This window comes from Sciurus vulgaris (assembly GCF_902686455.1).
Source record: "Sciurus vulgaris genome assembly, chromosome: 11".
Taxonomy (NCBI): Eukaryota; Metazoa; Chordata; class Mammalia; order Rodentia; family Sciuridae; genus Sciurus; species Sciurus vulgaris.
In genome coordinates, this window is record NC_136472.1 from 40,929,115 (window position 1) to 40,953,195 (window position 24,081).

The 24,081-nt window shown below is 33.9% G+C and overlaps 1 protein-coding gene across 3 annotated transcripts in view; it reads left to right on the plus strand.

Annotated features, from left to right (window-relative positions):
• Window positions 1–1,015: 1,015 nt before the first annotated feature.
• Window positions 1,016–24,081, plus strand: part of IMMP1L (inner mitochondrial membrane peptidase subunit 1) — a 76,028-nt gene continuing 52,962 nt past the window's right edge. For all 3 annotated transcript variants that reach the window (XM_079105486.1, XM_079105485.1, XM_079105487.1), the window contains exons 1-2: window positions 1,016–1,048; window positions 20,361–20,470. Coding sequence is in view for 1 of the 3 variants with exons in the window: in XM_079105485.1 (XP_078961611.1) it covers window positions 20,468–20,470 (3 nt within the window). In the remaining 2 variants the exon portion in view is untranslated. The remainder of the gene's footprint in view (window positions 1,049–20,360; window positions 20,471–24,081) is intronic.

Here is a 24,081-nt window from a genome sequence, read left to right on the forward strand (position 1 = left end):
CAATCATCTCTGGGAAGCAAAGTGTATGTAGAAAAAAGTTTTAAAAATACATATATTCAATGCAAACAGGAGTTGAATCATCAAATTACGAAGGATGGCCTTAACTACTCTGAGTCAACATACGTCTTTAGCATACAGTCTCTAAAGCCACCATGGTTGCCTGGAGGTGAAAGGGGGAAAATACTTTTTTCAGCATTTTCTAAAGAACCCCTTCTCTCATAATGATAAAAACTTTGTAGTTTATTGCGAGCAGTGAGCTACTTGAGGTTGGTAGAAGGGTGTACTCAGACACCAGGAGAGAGTCCTAGGTGAAAGCCCAACCATTTCCATATATTAATGCTTCCCTTTCAGTAGGAAGCCTGTAGGGATTCCATCGTGATCTGCGAAAGGGTTAGTGGGCAGAGGGCGAGAAGAGAGTGGGGCACTAAAAACGGGTTTAGTCAACAGCACTTAGAAATCTGGCACCCCTTCCTCCCCTCCCTCAGGCCAGGCTTTCCTTTCCACGTCTCTGAGGGAAACACTGGGAGAGAGGGGAGGGAGGGGTCAAGGTGGCTCCCCGACAGGTCCCCCTCCCTAAATTTTCCCTCGGGTGAAACCCACGTCTCTGTTCTGAACCGACCTAAGAGCTGGTCCAGGGCGGGGAGCCCGGTTGATACCAGCAGTTGTCCATTCCGCACCGACGGTCGCGTGCCCGCAATGGACACCAGTCGAGGGCCGCTGCTCTCGGTCCCACCGGCTTTAGGACCCCTCTTCTGGAAACTGGTGATGTTGCTCTTGCGGGCGGCCGCTGCCACAGACGTGGTACTCCCGCGCCGGAGCTGCAGGTTGCCTCTGCCGCCATCTTGGAGGCTCGCGCGCTGACCCAATCGGAGCCCTGGGAACTCAAGCAGCCGGCCTGTCAGAGTCGGCGCCGAATCCCGCCTCTTCTCTCTGACCGCTGCTCCTGTAGCCAATGAGACTGAGAGGTCCCTCCCGAGTCAACCAATCGCAAGGCGTATTGCTGAAAAGTGAGCATGACGTAAGGACCGAGGACTTCTGCGGGGCCCAGGTGAGAAAGACCACCTGAGTCTTGTGTGAGGGTCTTCCGGGGTTCTTTGGGGGCAGAGGTGGGTAATATCATTCACCTTTCTTCTGGTTTTCGTTGCCTTCGTTCACGTTGAGTTAAAGAAAAGATTGGTGAAGCGATAAGCTCTAAGGGCTTAATCAAGCCATTGATTAAATTGGAGCTTACTTCCTTTCTCGATAGTAAAAACCGGAGATATTTTCCCCTGACCTTCTCTTTGATTTCTAAGAGAAAATTCGTTCCATTCTTCATGAGGCTTTTTTTTACCCCTTAGTGATTGTATTATTTTGAAAGGATTGGAACTGTTACCTTGATGAGTTGCTTGCTGACCGTCTGGGGTTAGTTCTTTAGTAGTTAATAGTAGTTGGGTTGGATGATAGACCTTAGAGTGGAAACTCTTGAACTTTGAGACGATTTGGTTTTCCTCTGTCTGACAAAATATTCCCCTTTGGTAAGTCCCCGTAAGAAGCTTTTGTTATTTTTAATTAGTGCTTCTGGAAATCTTGGAGCGTCTTCCCATAAGCGGTGTGAATGACAAGTGTTACTCTGACAACCTTGTTCACACATTTAATTGTCGTTTGCTGTTAAAGCAGCTGCAAATAACAGAAAATACTTTAGTTTTCTTTTTAAAAACCTGATATTAGATGTGTTGTTCTAGTAATTTGTGATCTCTAATAATTTGTGAATCGAGAGCTTTCTTATTACAACGAGAATTTTATATGTGGAAAAATGTAATTTAGAGCTGTGTTTTGGACTTTTTTTTTTTTTTTTTTTTTTTTTTTTTTTTTTTCCAAATCAGATATGGGGATTGGGGGTGGGTGGTTTTTGAAGGCATTCATGATTGACATGTGTACACATTTAAAAAAAAAAAAAAAAAAAAAAGAACTCCCCAATCACTCCCGCACCTCTAGTTACTCTTGACTTTGACCAATGATCTATGATAACTTTTATGTATTTTCTTTTACTCTGTTTTGAGGGTCAGGGGTTTCTAACTGGTTGACCAGGCTGACCTCTAACTCCTGAGTTTAATTGATTCTCCTGCCTCAACCTCCTAAGTAGATAGAACTACACCCTCTGCGTAATGGTACTTAATACATCCAAACTTCACTGAAATTCTTGCCTTTGAATTGTTTACATCCGAGTGACCTGTTGAAACTTTTTGGCTCATTTTATTTGATAAATTAGTATTGCTAAATAGGGACTGAAGTTTTTCTTTTGCAGGAATTTTTTTTCTTTCTTGTTTTTCTTTTTTATAAGTAATCATATTTAGAAAAAAAAAACTTGGTGTTTTAAACAGTATATCAGTTAGAAAGCTTTGAGCACAGTTACTTTCATTTCAAAACTTTCACCAATACAAATCTTTAGTCTAAATCACTCAGTGGTTGAGTGATTAACCTGCTTAAACCTAATCTTGTCAAGCTAGACGATAGTAATAAAAATGGTCTCATGGGAGGGGGATAAGATTAACACATAGAAACAACATAACCCTTAAAAAGAACATATTAAGGGGCTGGGGTTGTGACTCAGTGGTAGAGTGCTTGCCTATCACTTGTGAGGCCCTGGGTTTGAGCCTTAGCACCACATAAAAACAAAATAAAGGTATTGTGTCCACCTACAACTAAAAAATATAGATTAAAAAAGAACATATTAAGTAGTTTGTGCTAATTTTGTACTGTAGTATATAGCAGTTGGGAGACCCAAGTGACCAAGCATTCTACTATCAAATAAAAATTTCTTGAGTATTTTTGATAATCTGAAAACTTTGAAATACTATAGATAGTTGATTTCATAGGCTTCTTTACTATACAGTCTCTTGTTTCCTGTTTTATTTTCTTAACTCTTTAGTTTTTTTAAGGTAACAAGTGGTATTTTGTTTGTCTTATTACTAGCATGGAAGAATTATGTTTGAACTTTTACTATGATTTGGGAAGCATGCCATATATTCATAGCAGGCATTTGAGAAATTAGGACATATGTCTGGTATAACACTGTTATAATTTTAATTTAACCTATTCCTTTTTTGAAGCAGACAAAAACTTTGCTTCCAAATAATCTTTTATTCTTGAATTTGCCAGCACATAATAGAATTGAATATAAAGAATTGGAATGAAGAATTCATGGAAGAGTTAAAAAGGTATATATATATATTCAGGTGTGCCATTATCCAAGCAATTATTTTTTCAGTACATACTGAATTTTAGGGAGTGTGCTAAGAGCTTAGGTTACAGGAAAAAACTAATTTAGTCTGTGCTCTATTTGAGTTTACGTGTGGGGAAGATAAATGGGTAAATAGGCAAATAAAGTATATAGTAAGTGCTAGGAAGAACAGATGTGGTCTAGCTAACAGCCTAGCAGAAGGGGGCCTTGATAAATTTCTCATGAGGAGGAAGTTTAGTCTGAGTTGTAGGATATAAAGAAAATAAGCATTAAAAAGAATGGGAGCCATTACTGAGAATTAAATGACTGTTTCTTTATTAAATCTGTTTTCATATTGCTGTGAGATTACTATTCATGGTTAATATAGGTGTTAAGAGGACTCTGGAAGGCTGGGGTTGTGGCTCAGTGCAGAGCACTTGCCTAGCATGTGTGAGGCCCTGGGTTTGATCCTCAGCAGCACATAAAAAATAAAGGTATTATGTTCACCTACAACTAAAACAAAACAAAACAAAACAAAACAAAACAAAACAAAAAAAAAATATATATATATATATATATTTTTTTTTTTTTTTGAGAGACCTTTGGAGAAGTTAAGCAAATTTCCTATGGAAATTTTTGAAGGTTGAGGATTTATTTTTCCCTAAAGGATAACAGAGAATGGGAGTCATTGAAAAATTACAAGTAAAAAAAAAAAAATGACATCATCAATCTCTTTAATCATTATGGCATGGCTAAATGTGTGCTTTAAAAATGAGTGACTACAAGTGTGATTGGGATTTAGAGAACTGGATGAATAAAGAGATTACTCCGGAGGGTAGAGTTGACATGAATAAGGAAAGTTGAGAGGAGGAATCAAAGGTAAGCCATATGTTTTTGCCTAGTGGAACTTTGTGAGTGATGGAAGACAGAGAATAAAGGAGGAGCAGCAATACTTTGTAGTTGCAATGTTGCTTGCTTTAAGTGAGGAGATCATAAGTTAGAGTTTTTAATCTGTTTTGAACATGTTTATTTTGAGGTACCTATGGAGTATTCAGGTGTTCAGTATTTAGTAGTTTATGTGTTTATCATTTAGGTAAATGATAGAGATTTGAAATTATTAAGTACTTGGTGGTGATTTATCACAAGGTATGAGATACCAAGGGGGAAAAATGTATATTTTTTATATATATATATATATATTTTTTTTTTTTTAACATCTTTTTACATCTTTTTTTGTGAAAAAGAGTCACAAACTTTGGGGAACATCATTTAAAAAATGGGTAGAGGAAAAGAAAATAAAATGAGGATTGGAAAATTAATTTGATTTAATAATTGTGATTTATTTTATAACTGTTAAAGGCTGTTTTCTGAAGTAGCAAACTTAAAAGTCAAATAATTATATTTAGAAGTGAATTGCAAGTGACATTTAATATGGCATAAAAATAGATTATTTTAGGCTGGGCTTGGAGGACCTGCCTGTGATCCCAGTTGCTGGGGAGTCTGAAGCAGGAAGATCGAAAGTTCAAAGCCAGCCTCAGCAAAAGCAAGGCACCAAGCAACTCACTGATACACTGTCTCTAAATAAAATACAAAGTAGGGCTGGGGATGTGGCTCAGTGGTGGTGTACTCCTGAGTTCAATCCCTGGTACCCCTCCCCATTCCAGAAAAGATTATTTTACATTTTAGAAAGCTTTGGTATGAAGCAGAGGAAGCAGAGGAAGATGGCAAAGGTTTGGGGAAAGGTTTTTTTTTTTTTTTGGTGTGTGTAAGACAGAGAGAGAGACAGAAAGAGGTAGAGAATGAAAAGGTACTGGAAAGAGATTCTAGACTGAGGTAGAAGAAATGAACTTCAGTAAGGTGAGAGATCGCTATTTGAAAAGAGGAGGTGAGGCACAAAGGTGTAAATGAAAATAAGACTTCTTCTCTTCCTTTCTGCTATTATATCTTAGAGTCCCTTAAGACCATTTTCTTTTTTCATTGCATATTCTATTTTCATCTACCCCCCCATTTCAATTGCCATTTGTACATTAATCACTAATATATTTGTAATGCAGATCAATTCTCTGACTTCCAGAATCAAAATTTTCACTTACTTTGTCTCTTCAGTTAGTGGGACCTTAAACTCATAATGTCCCAACTGAACCTCATCCGGTGTTTAATATCTCAGTAAGTGAGAGAAGCAATTATAGAATTAGTTGCCTATGCCAAGGAACTTTACTGCATTCAATTCCTCTCTCACTCCTCATTACCTCATTTCACCATATCCAGTCCATTACTAAAACCTATGGAATTTATTTATTGAAAATAATCCATTCTGGGGTGTTCAGTGTTCATCTTTGGTTTGCAGTCCCTTCTTCACATTCAAGAGCCAAATTGATCTTTTCAAAATAGAAGTCTGATCATATAAAAAATATTTTAAGGATGTGCATACAGTTCCTGCTACCTGTCTCTTTAGCAACATCACTTTGTAAATTCCCTCTGAATTATAGCCATTCATTCAGTATCCTGTATTCACTATGTTGCCTTCCTCTTAAAGACCAATGGTGAACTTACTCTTCAAGTTTCACTTTAACCTAGACATCCTCAATAAAGCCATCTCACCATGCATCAAAGTGATATCAGCCATTACAGTAATTTCAGTCTTTAATTACATTCAAAGCCAGGAAAACTGTAACTGCTGGCCACCAATTTAAGGTACACTAGAAAACAATGGGCCTGGTAAGCAACTAGCATGCAGACCTAAATGGGCTTCCTTTCAGTCAGGTTTTCAGCGCTAGGGTCCATGTTACATAGTGTGAATGCAGGTAAAGGGTATAAGAGAGTCTGGAGGCTTACTACTAATCCTGCTGTTATTCTGGCATCGTATTTGATGGAATGAACATCAAGGTCATTCCTGCATAGAGGGAGTTCTTGGACCTCAGGGAATCTTTTTACCTCTTTCCTTCCACTGTACTCACAAAAGGAAACCACAGTTCTGACTGCTAGCATCATAGTTTTGTTTTACTTGATTTTATACATTATGTAAATGAAACCATACAGTATATACTCTTGTAATTGACTTATTTTGATCAATGTGAAACAATCCTGTTAATGTATATAGTTGAAGATGATTTATTCTTGTTGTTGTATAGTACTTTATAAGTGTATTATAATTAATTATCCATTCTACTTTTGGAAGTAATTTGTATAGTTTCCCATTTGTGGCCAAATGTTTCTCCAACATGATTTTAACAACTTTTACTAGAAGCGTTTGAGAATTTCAGTTGTTTTTCATCCTTAACTTTATATTTGCTGTCTTCATTTTAGCCATTCTGTAAGGGTTGTGGTATAACATTGCCATTAGGATTTGGCCTGAAGAAGTTGAGCACCTGTTCGCATGTTTGTTGGCTATTTGGGTAACATGTTGTGAAGTGTCTGTCCATGATTGCTAACTTAAAAATTTTGCGTTTTATTTCTTTCCTGTGTGGATTTGTAGGGCTTTTAAAAAATATTTTCAATAAAAGTCCACTTTCAAATAAATACATTAGAAATACCTTAGTCCGTGGCCTTTTCATTTTCTTAATTGTCTTTTGATATTAGGCAAAATATATTCTGCTATCAGTGCTTTCTTTATGGCTAGCATTTTGTGGCTAGGTTTTGCCTACTCCAAGATTCTGAAGATGACCTTTATATTTTCTTCTAAATGCCCTGCTGGGTAGTCTTATCTGTCAGAACTGAATTTTGTGTGTGTGTTAGGTATGAGGCAGGGGTAAAGGTGCATTTGTTTTTCTTATATACCCTGTTGACTAGCACTATCGATTAAAAAGACAATTCTTTCCCTACTCTGTTCCATCTTTACTTTTGCAGTAAGTAAAGCCACATATAAATTAGACAGATTTCTTTCTAGATTCTCTATTATTAGTTAATTTGTGGTCTTTGAGTTCTTCAGAAGAATGACATTATTTCTCAGAATTTCAGTCACACTATCTAATCCCTCAAATTAAATCTATGAAAAATAGCAAACTCACTCCATGGCTGTACATGTTTACAATTTGATTCTACAACAAAATCTGTTTCTATTAAATGTGTAGGGTCTTCACATAATTTTTTTTTGTACTTTATCCAAATACCTCACTGATGGAGAGTTTATTCTGAGCCTTCTTTTCTAGTATGTTTTGAGTAATGGAAGCAATTCTTACTATCTTTTTAGTGACTAGTGATTTTTTTCTTTTTTTAAAAAGTCTTTTTTATTATTGATATAAGTAACATGTGTTTTATTGTTTTTTTCATTGTTAGTTTCCCTAGGGATTTTAAATTTTTATTAACCTTTTAAAAAAAAGCTCAACTTTTAACTTTTTTTGTTTTTGGTTTTTCTACTTACTATTTTATCAATTACTTCACTTATTAATTTTCTTCCTTCTACATTCCTTGGTTTTGATTTGCTGAGGTTTTGGTTCTTTTTTTTTTTTTTTTTTTTCAATAGAAGCTTAATTGATTTTTTGCCTTCTATTCTAATAGACTACATATAGAAAGGATGTAATTTTCTCTAAGTACTTTTAACATTTAATCTTTCACTATCATTTACTTAAAATTATTTTCTAATTTTCCTCTTTAATAATGCATTATTTAGGATAATTTAAGAGTGTCAGTGCCCTAAATTATATTGGATGCCAGCCAAGTTGCGGAGGGGCTAGTAAGCCAGGACTGTCTAGTGTAAATGAGTACTTATATTCATCTTAATTTTGGTGGATTTTTAAATATAAATAGAAAACTCAGGAATTTAAATTAAAATTTAAAAACTGTTGAATACTCAGACTTTGAATGTTCAGTGTAATAAGAAAAATGTATCAAGTAATGAACATCTTTTGGTTCCAAACTATTTGTCAAGTCAGTGTATCTGTGAGAAATAAATAATAAAGGTGAAAAAGACATTTTAAGCGGCATACACTTAAAAGTTAGTGATTTCAAAAAATAATTGTAGAGATAGAATGGACTAGTATTCATAGATTTTAAATCTGAGATTGTTCTTTATAATTGCACATAGCCCAAGTGAGAAATTAAACAACAGCTAACTGGTACTCCTTTTACATGTCAACTCACATCTCATAGGCATAAAGCTACTGTGCTAATCTAAGCATTTGTGATGTTCCAATTATTGTGGACATTTCTGTTGAGATGTTATCCATTCCTCTTCAGTTTGAATAATTATGGGAGCCTAGGGGTAAGTCAAGTATTTAAAACCATTTCATATGAATCTTTATACATCACATTTACTGAATTTGCATGAAGAATCCCACAGGCTAGTGAAGTTTCCTTTGAATAAATTATATTTCGTGGATCATTGGATAGTAATAGCAAAGAGTAATATATCATTTTGACTGCTGTTTCTCAGTTTAGAGTCTGGCTATGAAATATGTTTGTGATCAGTCTTTGTGGGATGGATATAAATGAGAACTTATAAGAAACATTTTCATCATTAACTCAGAACCAAATTGGAGCCACAATTAAAAAAAAAATAGAATTCATAACTTTTCTTCTGTATAAGTATTTTACTTCTCTTTGAGTTGTTGTTTTCTTAAGTACTTTTAAAACTTTTTAAAATTTACTATCATTAATTGCATTTTCAATATTGAATTGTTTTATAATCTCTTCCATACTTGTGGTGGTTTCTTATTTATCATGCTATATCTTTGATATTCCCCTCAATTCATGTCTTTTCTCTCTGATTTTGAGTTTTTAAAAAGTTCTGTTTTAGTGGTATTTTCAAAAAATAATTTTTAATATTTTATTATGCATTAATTATTTTAATTTGTCACTAATTTTTATCTTTTTGAATTTATTCCTTCTTCCCTCTTAAGTTTTTTTTTTTTTTTAATTTTTATTATAACTCTTTGTAAAGCAGTTGTTGAACTGCAGTCCCGGTACTTTTCCATGGTTAGTCCAGATAAGTCTTATCTTGAAGAGCTTTTTTTTTTTTGTGGGGCGGGGGAGTACAGGAAATTGAACTAAGGTGCACTGGAACACTGTCCCACATCTCCAGCCCTATTTTGTATTTTATTTAGAGACAGGGTCTCATTGAATTGCTTAGCACCTTCCTGTTGCTGAGACTGGCTTTGAACTCATGATCCTCCTGCTTCAGCCTCCTGAGCTGATAGTATTACAGGTGTGCGCCATTACACCCCAGCCCTATTTTTCTTTTATTCTATTCCTTCACATGCCTCTGGTTTTATAAATGCAACATTTTCCCCAAATCTCTGAAGATGGTAAACAATTGTTTTTCTATTTTTCTTCTTTCTGAATTTCTTTTGCTTTCTCCAGGATTGCTTGTTTTTATCATGGGCATTCTTTTTCATGCTGTATTTTTCTTTACTGTAAGTAATCCTCAATTGTCCGTTCATGTTAATAAATTAAAGACCAATTGAATGATATTGGTAGCCGGAATGGGTTTTCTCTTCCTTTGGTTTCCCAAGAAATCTGTACTTTAAATGAAACAGAACAAAACAAAACAGGGAGTTTCTTACTGGTTGGTAGGTCTAATTTCTTGTTGTGTTTTGCTTCAAAGTGGATAAGCAAATAGGGAAGCAAATAGGCTAAATCCTTCTCGAACAGCTAAATAAGAAGGTCCTTATCCTAATTTTCCAACCTCCAGACCTTGCAGAACAAATTTCTTTCAGACCAGATTTTCTTTTTAGACTACTATCCTCCATTATACTGATTCAGCACAAGACCCCTTGGAGCCTTGGAAAGAAAAGTTGCACTATCCCTGAAATGTTACATGTTTTTGTGTTTTGCCAGAGGTGGGCATACTTGTCTGGGACTAGAGAGTATATATTTTGGGTCTAGCAACTGGTAAGGTCTCTTTAAACTATTGAACTCTACTGTGGGAAAGCAGCCATAGACAGCATCAGCAAATGAACATGTCTGTTTTAATAACACTTTATTTATGAATGCTGAAATTTGAATTTTATATAGTTTTCACATGTCAAAATATTCTCCTCCTTTTTTTTCTTTCAGCCATTTAGAAGTGTAAAAACTAGGACACTTTGTTTTATCTTGACATACAAAAGTAGAAGATGAGCTGGAAGATTTGCCCTTTGAACCATTGTTTGCCAACCTGTGTGCTGGACTGTTGTCTCCAGTCCATCACTATAATTTCATATGCTTTATCTTGTAGAAATCCTTCAAAATCTCTAGTTCATGCCTTTTCACTTTCCTTTTCAGTGTTCATTCTATTTATTTTTTGAAAATATACTATCATAAAAGATAAGACTGGAGGTGGCATGGAAGTTACTGCTAATAGGCATGGAATACATTTTGAGGGCGACCAAATGTTTTAAAGTTATCGTGGTGACGGTTGCATAACCACAAAAATAGTAAAACTCATTGAATGTTACACAACTTTAGTGAACTATATGATATGTGAATTACATATTAATAAACATTTCGGTGGTGATAAAAAATATACAATCATTTCAGTCCAATTTTTAAAGGGAAGAGTGGTAAATTTGTGTCATTTTGAACTAAAATTCCCATTAGGCTTCATACTGAGCAAGGCATGGGGAACAAGTGTAAAGGCAAAAATATAAAGTATCTTTAGGATCTTTTTCAGTACCTCCATGCCTATACTCATAAGGTAAAATTAATAATAATAATTATAATAATAATATTAATAATGTTTTGCTGAATACTTATTGTGATTTAAATTTATTTTTATTTTATTTATTTATTTTACTTATTTTTTTAGTACTGGAACCCAGGGGTGCTTTACCACTGACCTCCATCCCCAGCCCTTTTTTATTTATTTATTTTTTCTTTTTTATTGTAAACAAATGGGATACATGTTGTTTCTCTGTTTGTACATGGAGTAAAGGCATACCATTTGTGTAATCATAAATTTACATAGGGTAATGTCGTTTGATTCATTCTGTTATTTTTTTCCCTTCCCCCCACCCCTCCCACCCCTCTTTTCCCTCTGTACACTCCTTCCTTCCTCCATTCTTGCCCCCCTCCCTAACCCTAACCCTAAACCTAACCCTAAAGCTAACCCCTTCCACCCCCCATTATGTGTCATCATCCACTTATCAGCGAGACCATTCGCCCTTTGGTTTTTTGAGATTGGCTTATCTCACTTAGCATGATATTCTCCAGTTTCATCCATTTGCCTGCAAATGCCATAATTTTATCATTCTTTATGGCGGAGTAATAATCCATTGTATGTATATATACCACAGTTTCTTTATCCATTCATCAATTGACGGACATCTAGGTTGGTTCCACAATCTGGCTATTGTGAATTGAGTAACTATGAACATTGATGTGGCTGTATCTCTGTAGTATGCTGATTTTAAGTCCTTTGGGTATAGGCCGAGGAGTGGGATAGCTGGGTCAAATGGTGGTTCCATTCCAAGCTTTCTGAGGAATCTCCATACTGCTTTCCAGAGTGGCTGCACCAATTTGCAATCCCACCAGCAATATATGAGTGTACCTTTTTCCCCACATCCTCGCCAATACCCATTGTTGCTAATGTTATTATCTGGGAATTAACTGAGTCACATGATAAATAATTTGCTTTAGGTCATTATGGCTTGTAAGTTTTAGAGCTAGGATTCCCAGTAGACCTACTCTTGTCTGACTGCAAAAATTCATGCTCTTCTCCACTCTTTTTACCTGAGCCCAAACTCAGCCTTAATTTCCTTCTCAAAGTAGACCTTTGTAGACCTTTATTTAGCCAATTTTTGACTATTAGTATTAGATCTATTTGCCTTGCTACAATAGGTATATATTCAAAATGATTAGTATTGTGAGAAAATGTGATGTGGAAGCAACTGGGGTAGTAAGTGGGACATCTTTAGCCCACCAGTGAATGATGCTGACCTGGTTTAATCTTATGAAAGAGAAATTAGAGTTCTTTGTTTCTCTAGGGCAGATAAATTTCTTTTTTCTTTATATTTTTATTTTTCTGTATTTTTCATTAGTGCATTATAGTGTTACAAAATGGTGGGATTTGTTGTTACATATTCATCTATGCACCCAGTATAACAATATAATTTGAACAATATCACTCCCCAGTATTTCCCCTTTCCCTATCCTCTTCCCTCCCCCTGCCCCTTTCCTAGAGCAGAGAAATTTCAATTTCAACTCAGATTGAAGAACTTTCTGTTTGGGTGGTTCAGCACTAAAATGTATCTTGATAATTTAAATATGTGCTTTAAAAAATCTTTAGAATTTTCATTTCATTTTTTACTTTGTATATTTTTTATTCCCCCAAATGAAAGTTTCAGAACACCTTTAAAGGTCATTTTATTTTATAATTTTTCCATTCTTCAAAAATGTGAAATTTGAAAGTTGTTATTATTTATTTATTTTTGCAGTGCTTGTGCTCTAACGTAGGGCCTCACACACATTAGGTAAGCACTCTACCACTGAACTATAACCCCAGCCCTTGAAAATAATGTTATAATTTTGTATTCTAAGGCCAAATTTGTTAAGAAGGAACGTAAATCATATTTCCTTTTTCTCTTAACATTTTCTAAATCAACTCACATGAAAATCAGTGAATTGCTATCATATATGATGAACATTTTCCCTCAATGAGAGTTGAAATACGTTTACTTTATTTAGAGTTTACCAGAAGCCCAGCTTTGATTCTTTAATTGAAGGATTTGTGTTAGCCCTTTGAGCTAGCTCAAAGTCTTGAGTCCCTTAAGGAAAAATTTCCTTTGTGAAAAAAATACACATAAAATTCCCCCTTTTAACAATTTTAAGTGAAGAGTTCAGTGGCATTAAGTGTATTTACAGTGATATATAATCATTGCCATTATTTACAGATTTTCATCATCCCAGACAGAAACAGTATGCTTAATGAGTAACAACTCCTTATTCCCCACTTACCCTAACCCCTGGTAACATCTAACCTATTTTCTATCTCCAAGAATTTGCCTCTTATATGTACTTCATATAATATTTGTTCTTTTGTTGTCATTTGCATAATTTTCTCATTTAGTATAATGATTCTTTTTTTTTATAATGATTCTTTTTTAGTGTAATGTTCTGTGTTCATGTAACTTCATTCCTTTTTATGGCTGAATGATATTCTGTTATAGGCATATACTATGTTTTGTTCATCCATTCATCTATTGATAGACACTGGGTTGTTTCTGCCTTTTGGCTTTTGTGAATAATGTTTCAGTGAACAATAGCAAACAAGTATCTGTTTGAATTGCTGCTTTCATTTCCTTCAGGTATATATACCTAACAATGGAATTGATGGATTATATGACAATTATGTTTACCTTTTTAAGGTACTACCAAACTGTTTCCCTTAGTGACTACACCATTTTGCATCCCTACCAACATTGCATTCAAGTTCTGTTTTCTCCACATCCTCATCAGTATTTATTTTCTATTTTTTGATAACAGCTTTGTAATGATTGTCAAGTGATATTTCATTGTGATTTTAATTTGCATTTCCCTAATGAGTAAGGATGTTGAATATCTTTTCATATGCTTATTGGCCATATGTATGTCATCCTTAGAGAAATGTCTTTTCTTGTCCTTTATTTACTTTTTAATTGGTTTTGTTGTTGAGTTGTAGAGAGTCTTTATATATTTTGTTCATTAATCCCTTATCAGATAATAATATGCAAATATTTTCTCCCATTTTATGGGCTGTTTTAACTGTCTCGATAATGGTATTCTTTGATTCTCAAAATATTTTAATTTTAATGAAGTCCAATTTATTATTTTCTTTTGTTTATCAGACCCAAGAAATCATTGCCAAATCCAGTGTCATTGAAACTTTGCCCCATGTTTTTTCCTAAGAATCTTATAGTTTTTACTCTTACTCTTAGGTTTTTGATCCATTTTAATTTTCGTGTATATTATAAGGTAAAGGTACAACTTTATTCTTTTACATGTTGATATCTAGTTTTCTCAACACCATTTATTGCAAAGACTGTACTTTTCAACAAAAAATAGTTTTGGCACATTTGTTGAAAATCCTTTGACTGTTTATGTGAAAGTTTATTTCTGAAGTCTTTATTCCATTGGTCTGTAGATCTGTCATCAAGACTACCATGTTGTTTTGATTTCTAGAGTTTTGTATTAAAATTTAAATCAAGGGATGCAAGTCCTCCAACTTCTTCTTTTTAAAGATTGTTTTGACTCTTCAGTGTCTTTTGACATTACTTATGAATTTTAGGATGAATTTCTATGTTAGCAAAAATACCTTTGGAATTTAATAGCAGTTTATTGAATTTGTCAATTACTTTGGGTAGTATTGTCACCTTCAGAATTTTAAGTCTTCTAATCGTGCACCTTGGTATGCCTGTGATCCCAGCTACTCTGGAGGCTGAGGCAGGAGGATCCTAAGTTCAAAGCCAGCCTCAGCAAAAGCAACTCAGGTAGACCCTGTCTCTAAATAAAATACAAAATAGGGCTGGGGATGTGGCTCAGTGATCAAGTACCCTTGAGTTCAATCTCCAGTACCCCCCCCCAAAAAAATTGGAATCTCTTTCCATTTATTTATGTCATTTTAAATTTCTTTCAGCAATATTTTGTAGTTTTCAGTGTACTAGTCTTTTACCCCCTTGTTAAGTTTATTCCTTAGAATTTGGTTCTTTTTGATGCTATTTTAAAGGAATTTGCTTAATTTACTTTTTGGGTTATTAATTGTTACAAATATGGAAATATAGCTGATTTTATGTGTTGGTGTTGTGTCCTGCAAATTTTTGGATTTATTAGTTCTGCTAGTTTTTTTTTATGCTTGTTAAGGATTTTGTACATATAAGATTATGTCATCTGCAAACAGATAATTTTAACGCTTCCTTTTCAATTTGGATACCTTTTATTTTATTTTCTTGCCTAATTTTTATGACTAGAATGTCCAGATTCTGTGTTGACTAGTACTAGCAAATATTGGTGTCTTTGCCTTGTTGTTGATCCTATGGGAAAAAATTTCAGTGTTTAGTTTTTCCCCATTAAGCGTGATGTGAGCTATGTTGTTTTGTTTTGTTTTGTTTCATGGACATTGAATTTTGTCAGATTTTTGTGTGTATCTACTGATATGATCATGTGTTTTCCCTTAATTCTGTTGTTGTAGTATATTATATTGATTGATACTTGTATGTCAAAACATATTCCTATTGTGGGAATCAGTCCTGCTTGGCTATGGTGTATAAGCCTTTTAACATGTTGCCAATTTGGTTTGCTAGTATTTTGTTGAGGACTTTTGCATCAGTATTCACAAGGGATATTGGCCTCTTGTTTTCTGTTCCTGTTGTTTCTTGTTAGTTTTGGTATTAGTAGTACAGGCCTTTGGGAATCCTTTAGGATGTGTTCCCTCCTCTTTGATTTTTTAAAGATTTTGAGAAGTATTGGTATTATTCTTTTCATCCCTACCCACCTGCTCTGGCCCTGCTATGTGGCAGAATTCAGACACAAAAAAATTCGGTAGAAGCAAAAGGGTATAGAGCTTTACATAGTTGGGAAGTATGCATAAGTTTTTAATGAACTCAGTATAGGCAAACAATTGTATTTTATTTCCTTATGTTATACATATACTTCATTTAATTCCAATAGTGAGGTATGTGTACTATTTTCCTATTACTACTGTCAGAATAAATTGTCCCAAATATGGTGACTTTAAAAAATTCACAACTGTAGAAATCAAAGTCTCAAATCAAGGTGTCAGCAGAATTTTTTTTTTCTGGAGGTTGTGAGAAGACTGTCCCATGCTTTTCCCCTAGCTCCAGGGTGTTTTTTGGGTCATAGATGCCTTGTTCCAATCTCTGTATATTTCATACTCATACTGACTTTCTCTTTGAGTCCTTTTATACTCTTGTAAGGAGTTTCTCATTAGATAAGGACAAAGCTAACTCAGTAGAGTTTCATCATGTTCCTTATCTTAAATACATCTTCAAAGATTTTGCTTCCAGGTAACATCACATTCCAGGGTTCCAGGTAGACACAAATATTGGGGGAACCCACTGCATTTCACTTTTGGCATCCTTAAAATTCACCTCCATGTGTATGTGTACATTAATTCCATTACAACATCCTCCCTAAAACTCATCACAGCATCAACTCTAAATCCAAAATTTCATCTAAATATCATCAATTCAAAGAGAACTACATCTCATCATCTATATTGTCTAAATTAGGCATAGTAGAGACCCTGAATGTAGTCTATTATAGGGGAAGATTTCTTTCTGTATGTGGATCTGTGAAACTAAAAAGTAAATTTTCTGCTCCCAAAATGCAGTGAGGAAAAAGGTGTACAATAGATATTCCCATTTCAATAGGGAAAAATTGAAAGGAATAAAGGGCTTACTGATCCCAAATCCAGCACTGCAAATATCATTTGGTTTTAATGTCTGGGAATAATTCTCTTAGGCTTCATGCTCTGTCCTTTGGGCTCTTCACATGGTCTGATCCTGCAAGTACCTGGGACCACTCTGCTTTCTACCTCTCATCTATGGTTTTACCCTTCAAGTTACTTTTTTCCCTGTTTTATTATTTTTTTTTCTTGAAGAATAGTACATGTTTGTAGCAAAGTAACTCTATTAGTCCATTTCCTGCTTAAAGAATTTGGGGAGTCCAACAGCCTTTCATTTCATCTAATTTTTTTTTCTCTGCCAAGATGGCAGAGTTTCTACTGGTATAACATTGTCAAAAGTCTTATGTGTTTCCCATGACTGTCAGGGGATCCATGCCATTAGACCACAGGGTTCTGCACATATCCTTCTTGGATAACCTCATTTCTATTTTTAGCTTTTGCTGAGATAGTTGACTGAAGCCATTAGTCACACACCTCATCTCTTCAGAAAATATTTTTTTCTGCAACACCCTTGACCACTTCTTCCAAAGTATGCTTTAGCATCTTTTACGTTCTAGATAGACTGAGAATTTTCTGAATCACAAGGGGCTTAAAAATTTCTTCCCCAATTTATCTCTTTTTCACTCACATTTTACTATAAACTGCCAGAAGAACCAGTGTATGCCATTAACACTTTACTTGGAACCCTCCTCAGATGCATATCCACGTTCATCTCTTACAAGTTCTCCTTTCCACCCAATAGTAGACCACATTTTAACCAAAATTTCTGCCACTTTGTAATGAGGATCACTTTTCTTCTGTGCTCCAATACCATTTCTTATTTTCTGCTTAAGACCTTACCAGGAGTCCCTTTATTTTATTGCTGATTAAAACAAACAAACAAAAAATAACTAATGCATCTCAATTATACAGAATGGTGGGCATATTTGCACATATATGAAAATACAATTTGTTCAATTTTACTTCCTAGTATTTCCCTCTACTATCCTACCCCGACCCCTTCTCTTCCCTCTACCTTAATGGTCAGTCACCCTTCTGCTTTCATGGCATCCCTTCTTTTCCCCATTGTTTTTTTTTTTCTTTTAATCTTTCAACTTTCATATATGAGGGAAAACGTGATGCTTAGAGAAAAAAAGCTCCTTTAAACATTTATGTTTCTACTGATATTTAGTTCATGAAAACATATGTATTTTCTAAGGAATAGCAGCTTTGCTGCCTTCCTCTTCACATCTTTAGAAGCCCTTCTTGAAATTTCCTTAACATCTCTATTTCTACCAACAGTCTCTTCTAGGCAAGCTAGGCTATTCTGTTTTAGATGTCTATTAGAGCAACACCCCATTACTTGTTACCAAAATCTGCATTAATTCCCAAGATTGCCATAAAAATTACCACAACAGAAAGTATTTTCTCACAATTTTGGAGGTCAAATATCTGAAATCAAAATGTCAGTATATCCACGTTCATTCTGAAGACTGGAGGGAAGAGTCCTTCCTTGCCTTTTCCAGTTTCCGATGACTCCTGTCATTCTTGATTCTGGCAGTGTAACTACAGTCTTTGCCTCTATGTTCACATTATCCTTCTCTCTGTATCCCTGTGTGTCCTTTTCTGTCTCTTATGAGGACATTCACATTAGTTTTAGGCCCTTCCTAATCTAGTATGATCTCATGTTGATCCTTACCTTAATTATATCTGCAAAGACTATTTTAATATAAGGTCCTGATCTAAGATTCCAGGAGGACATTAATTTGTGTGTGGGAGGATGGCACCACTCAACCTACTACAGTCTCGTTTTAAGTAATTATATTATACATTTATAATTAAATGTGTTGTATTTTAAATTTTTTTAGTTTTAAAATTTTATAAAATTTAAAAATTTCAAAATTTGTGAATAATCATTTTTATGAAGTTATTTCACAGCATACTGATATCTTTAATGTTAATATTCATATGAGAGAGTGCCAAATAAAGAAAGAAATCATCTATCAGATTTTATCTTTTAGGAATAAGGGATATTGTATGCATGCATATGTGTATGCACACACATGATTAAACAGCACTAAAGTTCCGTTGACTTAAAGAAGTTTGTTCCTCAGTATTTATTTATAGCAATGTAGTAAGACCCTAAATTACCATTCTTTGTTTTGTTTTGTTTTGTTTTTTAGGACAGAGGTGGTCTCCAGTTGATTAGAATGAGTGAGTGAAATTAAATTTCTTTGAGATTTTTGGGTGTTTCAAATTGCAATTGAATGTTTAGTTAGTTTTTCAAATACTTACATAACTCCAAGTATTTTATGAATAGCAGAAATATAATTGAAGTGTATTTACTTCAATCTCCCAGTTAGGTAGATTAAGATCAAGCAAAATACCTGTAATTAGATGAAAGAATATATTTAAGCAGACTGCTGTTACAAAGATAACTCACTTTTAAAGGTCCTGATATAAAAGGGGAAAATGTGGTAGCTTCATAAAAGGAGGAGTAAGACTAAAACAAATATTAGAGTTGACATAGAAATCCATTACCAGTGTGGGGACGGCACATGTCTGTGATCCCAGCACCTCAGGAGGCTGAGGCAGTAGGATTCCCAAGAGTGAGTCTACCATTGGCAACTTAGCAAGACCCTGTCTGAAAATAATAAAAAAATACGAAGTTCTGTGGATGTAATGTAGCCCAGTGGTAGAGTATCCCTGTTCAATCCCCATTACCTCAAAAAGGAAAAAAAAATGTATATATGTGTGTGTGTATATGAAATCTGTTACCAAAGAGAGAAACGATAAATTGGCAGAGATGAGGAATATCAGAAAAGTGAAGTGCACAAAAGCAAAGGTCAGAGGGGGGATAAAATGAAATCTCTAAGGAAAGCAGAAGATGAGAAATAGTACAAAAAAATACTACAACTAAGATATTAGAGTTTATTTCAACTTCATTCAAATAAATGATAATTATTGGAGTCAATGTAGTCTTGTTATCATTCACTAAAGTCAAGCCACTTATTATTTTGCTAGAAAAAATTAGTAAGAACCATTTTACATAGTATTCATTGTTTCAAATAAATATTATTTATTAAGAATATTTCAATGCATAATATATATTATGTAAAGTATATGTAGTCATATGTATTTAAAGGTAAATATTCATATGTTACCTTCTTTTGAAAGTAGAAATTTGGTTTTGGTGTGGACACTGAAAAGTCACATGCAAACAAATATAAAACAAACTAACAATTTAAATGGAAGTGAAGACAAAATGTGTATTATAGTTGTGTATGAGGCAGGTTTTGACATTTGAGTCAGCGTCAAACAATGTTTGCCTTTGTCATCTTATAACTGGTGATGAGATTTTTCTGCAATATCATCTGTGGTCTTCGTATTTAGTAAAGGTCTGACTAGTCTTACACGTCAGTTTTATAAACTACTTCTCTGTTACCTGTTCAGTCTCAAAATTAATCTCAGATATTCATGCTGACTTGTAGAAGTGACTGTTTATATCCTCTCTATTGCTTGTAAGTTGTCAAGGTCTAGAAGAGATTGATATATCAAAAGTGTCTATGGTTGCCTTTGTCAACTTCTTTAACTCTTTGACCACAGTTCTTTCTATGTGGATTGATATCTTATAATTTGTTATTACTAATTACTTTCTTCTTATACTCTAACTCTGTGGTGGATAATGGACTTTAATACATTATTTTTAATCCAAGTGTCATTGAATATTGAAGTTCGAAATCCCATTGACCTATTAAGATGCCTTGTAAACAGTTAACTGAGGAACCTTTCGTCAAATAACATTAATTCAGCTCTATCTGGGTCAGAGAAGCTTTTACTTAATAAAATTTTAATTTCCTGCTTTAGGAATCCTGAAACCATGGATCACCCACATAAGCTTTGAGACATTCTTTAGATTTCTTCCTGGAAGCCCTGCAACTACCCTAAAATTGAATGTATTGTAAAACAGACATATGGTAAGTGTGGTTTTTTCCCCCCCTTTTTCTTCTGTCAGTTTCATGTTCCAGTTAAGTTTTCTGGCTGTTGTAATGCTGCTCCCTGCTGGACACAAGGTAATTTTTTAAACTTGGCACTTAGTAGATGAGCAAAGAAGTGGTTAACTGGACCCACTAAGGAACACTTGCCTGCATTCACAAAAAAAAAACAACAGTATACAACAACAGCATCTCTTTTATAATAACAGTGCCATATCACTGCCATCATATTGATAATCTAGATCCTGAGATGGTGATAATCTTGTTTCCAAATTTCATTGTCTGCTTTCTCTTCAATGGCATCTAAAAGTTATAGCAAACATAACTGAAAAATACTTATAAGGTGATGGGCCTTTTAGGGTTTCCTAAATTGCATGTGCTTTTTTTGTAATGCAAGTCAGTTTACTATAATAATGATATCTTTTATAATAATTTCAACTTCCTGTGCTTTTGTTTTTCTAAAGAAAATATTTAAAACTGCTTCTGTGTAATGTAAATCAGACCATGGTGGGTCTATTTTGAATGAATCAACCTATCTTACAATTTGTACAATAGACTTTAAAAGTAACTTGTTTTGTATATCTGCCCCTAATCCAGCTATTATGTTTTCTAGTACATTCAATGAGCCATGTGTAACATGGGTTGGACTTAAAATGTGAAGTGACTGAGTGATCATGGACTCTTCCATTGTGTATACATGTGCAGGTGTTCCCAATATTGATTTTAAGTGTGAGAGTTAAAAGAGTGATTCTTCTTACCTTCAAGCTAATTATTCAGTATTTTTTAGAGTGAAACCTACATAAAATTATTACCTGGATTTAATTTGGAATTTTTCAAAAGTTTGAAAAGAGAAAAATGATAGATGAAAATTTGAGCAAGCAAGCAAATATCAAGGATAACTGTTCCTATACTTTTGTTTTTTTGTGGGGTGGGAGAGTACTACAGACTGAACTAGAGGTGCTTATTAACCCCTGAGTCACATCCCCAGCCCCGTTTTTATTTTGTAATAGGGTCTGGCTAAGTTGCCCTGGGCCTTACTAGTTTACTGAGGCTCGAACTCACAGTTCTCCTGCCTTAGCCTCCTGAGCCACTGGGATTACAGTCATGGGCCACCATGCCCAGCTCCTTGTTCTTATACTCTTTAATGTCATTTTTTTTTTGCCGTTGCAAAAGCCTGTGAAATTGTTCTTAATTAAGATTGTGGAGAATTAGGCATAGTAACTCATTTCTTTGTTATGTAAATATTGCAATAAAAATTAGAAATATAGGCCAAGAAAATAAAATTGTTAGCAAAAAGAGGAATCTTCCTACCTGAAGGAATGTATTACTATTTTTCAGAAAGTATATCATTCCAAACTTTCTATTATAAAATACAACATGGTATAGAAATGTATACATGTAATATGAAGAATAATTATATAGTAATTACTTAGTAATAATCCATATAGGCACAGAGCATTAGTGGTATCCCAGAAACGTTTCATATACAGTTCTCCCTTTTTTTTAGAAGTAACCAATCTTCTGCTTTGTTGTGGTAATCATTTACATAATTTCTGTGTAATTTTATCACTTTCATATGTATTCCCAAACAATAATATTGTTTACATTTTGCCTCTGTTCAATGTTTTTGAAATTTTAGGTATTAGTATTTTCTTCTTTTGCTCAACATTATATTTTGAGCTTTATATAGCTTTATTTCATTCATTTTCATTATTATATATTATTCCTTTCAGTGAATGTGCCAAACTTTATTCAGTTATTTTTCTGTTGGTATATAATTGAGTTGTGTCTACTATTTGGCTTGTATAAATAATGTGCTATAAACATTATTTTTAAAATATCCTGATACATATCACTGTTTAAAAAAAATTGTCAGATAACAAATAATTTATTTTTAGGTTGGAATATTAGAGGATAATTGATTACCGTGATATTTTAAGTGAATTTAAATGACTACACAAGCACCTTATTTTGACAGTACCAAATGTTGAGTGTTGGAGAGGATTCTGAAGTAATTATTAACTCTTTTATTGTAGTCTTTAGATGTGTTGTAAAGAGACATTTAGTTTGAGATAATTTAATATAAAATACATACAGGTAGATATAGAAATAGTATAGATTTAGACATATGATCTAATGAAGTAACTCTTTGTTTCACTTTATTAACACACTCCTTCTGTTTGCTAACATACAGTGTTTTCTATAATTCCTTAACTTTGGTGATGAAGAAACTAAGGAGGGCTAGACAGATAGTCATTTGAACAAGGATATTTAGCAAACTGGGGCTAGAAACCAGACCAACCTGTCTACTTGGAGTTAAAACTGAAAGTAAATAAAGTAAAATCAGGACTTTTTCTTGAATTTCCCAGTCATTTAATTGGAAATTTGCCCAACTAGCTTTTAGAAATGATCAAGTATTCTTTTGGCTATTAACCAAGGTCTGGCTTGGCACAGGCAGTTGTATGCTAAATAACCTCTAAAATGTTAATGAACCCATTATAGTTCATCTTCGGAAAGACAGCCATAGTATATGCTAATTTTAAATAAGAAATTTTACTTTATTTCCTCATTCATTGGGGAATTTAATAGGCATATTCTTTACCTGTTATTTTTCTGGGTAATTGAATCTTACCCTTCTATGTGCCCAATTTGTTTTATATGAATATTTTTCTAAAATATACGATTTATACCTGTTTTCTAAAACTGAATAAATTGCAGATTTTTAAAACAATGGCTGAATATTATCATTGTGAACATCAGCATTTTACAGAATTAAAATGATTTCCTCAGAAATCATTAGGCCCTGTCAGACATCTGCAAATTGTCCTAGACTGATAAGCTTTTTATCCTGGGTGCTATTTATAATGGGTTTTTTGTTTGTTTGTTTGTGTGTGTGTGTGTTTGCTGTTTGCTTTGGTTTTGTTTTGTCTTAACCTTTCTTAGGTAATTCTTGTCTTTTATTGTAAGTGCATTCTGTTGATTTATGTTTAAAGCGAAACATTCGCCTAACATTACACATTACTCAGGTGAAAGTTTAAGTATGGGTATGTCCCACCTACTAACTGAATGCATAGCAAGTGTGTCAACTTTTAAAAATTTTTCTTTGGGGTCATCCATTTTGTTTCAGGGTATTCAGACAACCTCACAATTAATTTCTGAATGACTGAAATGCAAAATAGATTGCATATATATTGTTTTATCCTTATTGAAGGAGTAAAAATTATCATTTACATGTTTTCTGATTAAACAGTTATATTGGAACTGTATTTACTTAAGGATTTGTTCTAGGAAGAGTATCAGCAGATATGTTTGTTTTCTAGTTACTTTATTAGGATAAAAAACAAATAAAAATGTTTTAGGTGACACTGATTACTGAAAATGACAATCATAAGATTAAATAGCCCTTGAAATTACAACTTTTAAAGAAAACTATAGAAGTAACAAAGATTTGATTTGAGGAAAACATGTAAATATTTCAGGAAAACATTTGAAAGTGACATGCATTTGATTACATACACAATTACAAACAATTGAATGTGAATTTAAAAAACTGTAGTAGGGGGTATACTTATTTTTAGATCACAAAATATATT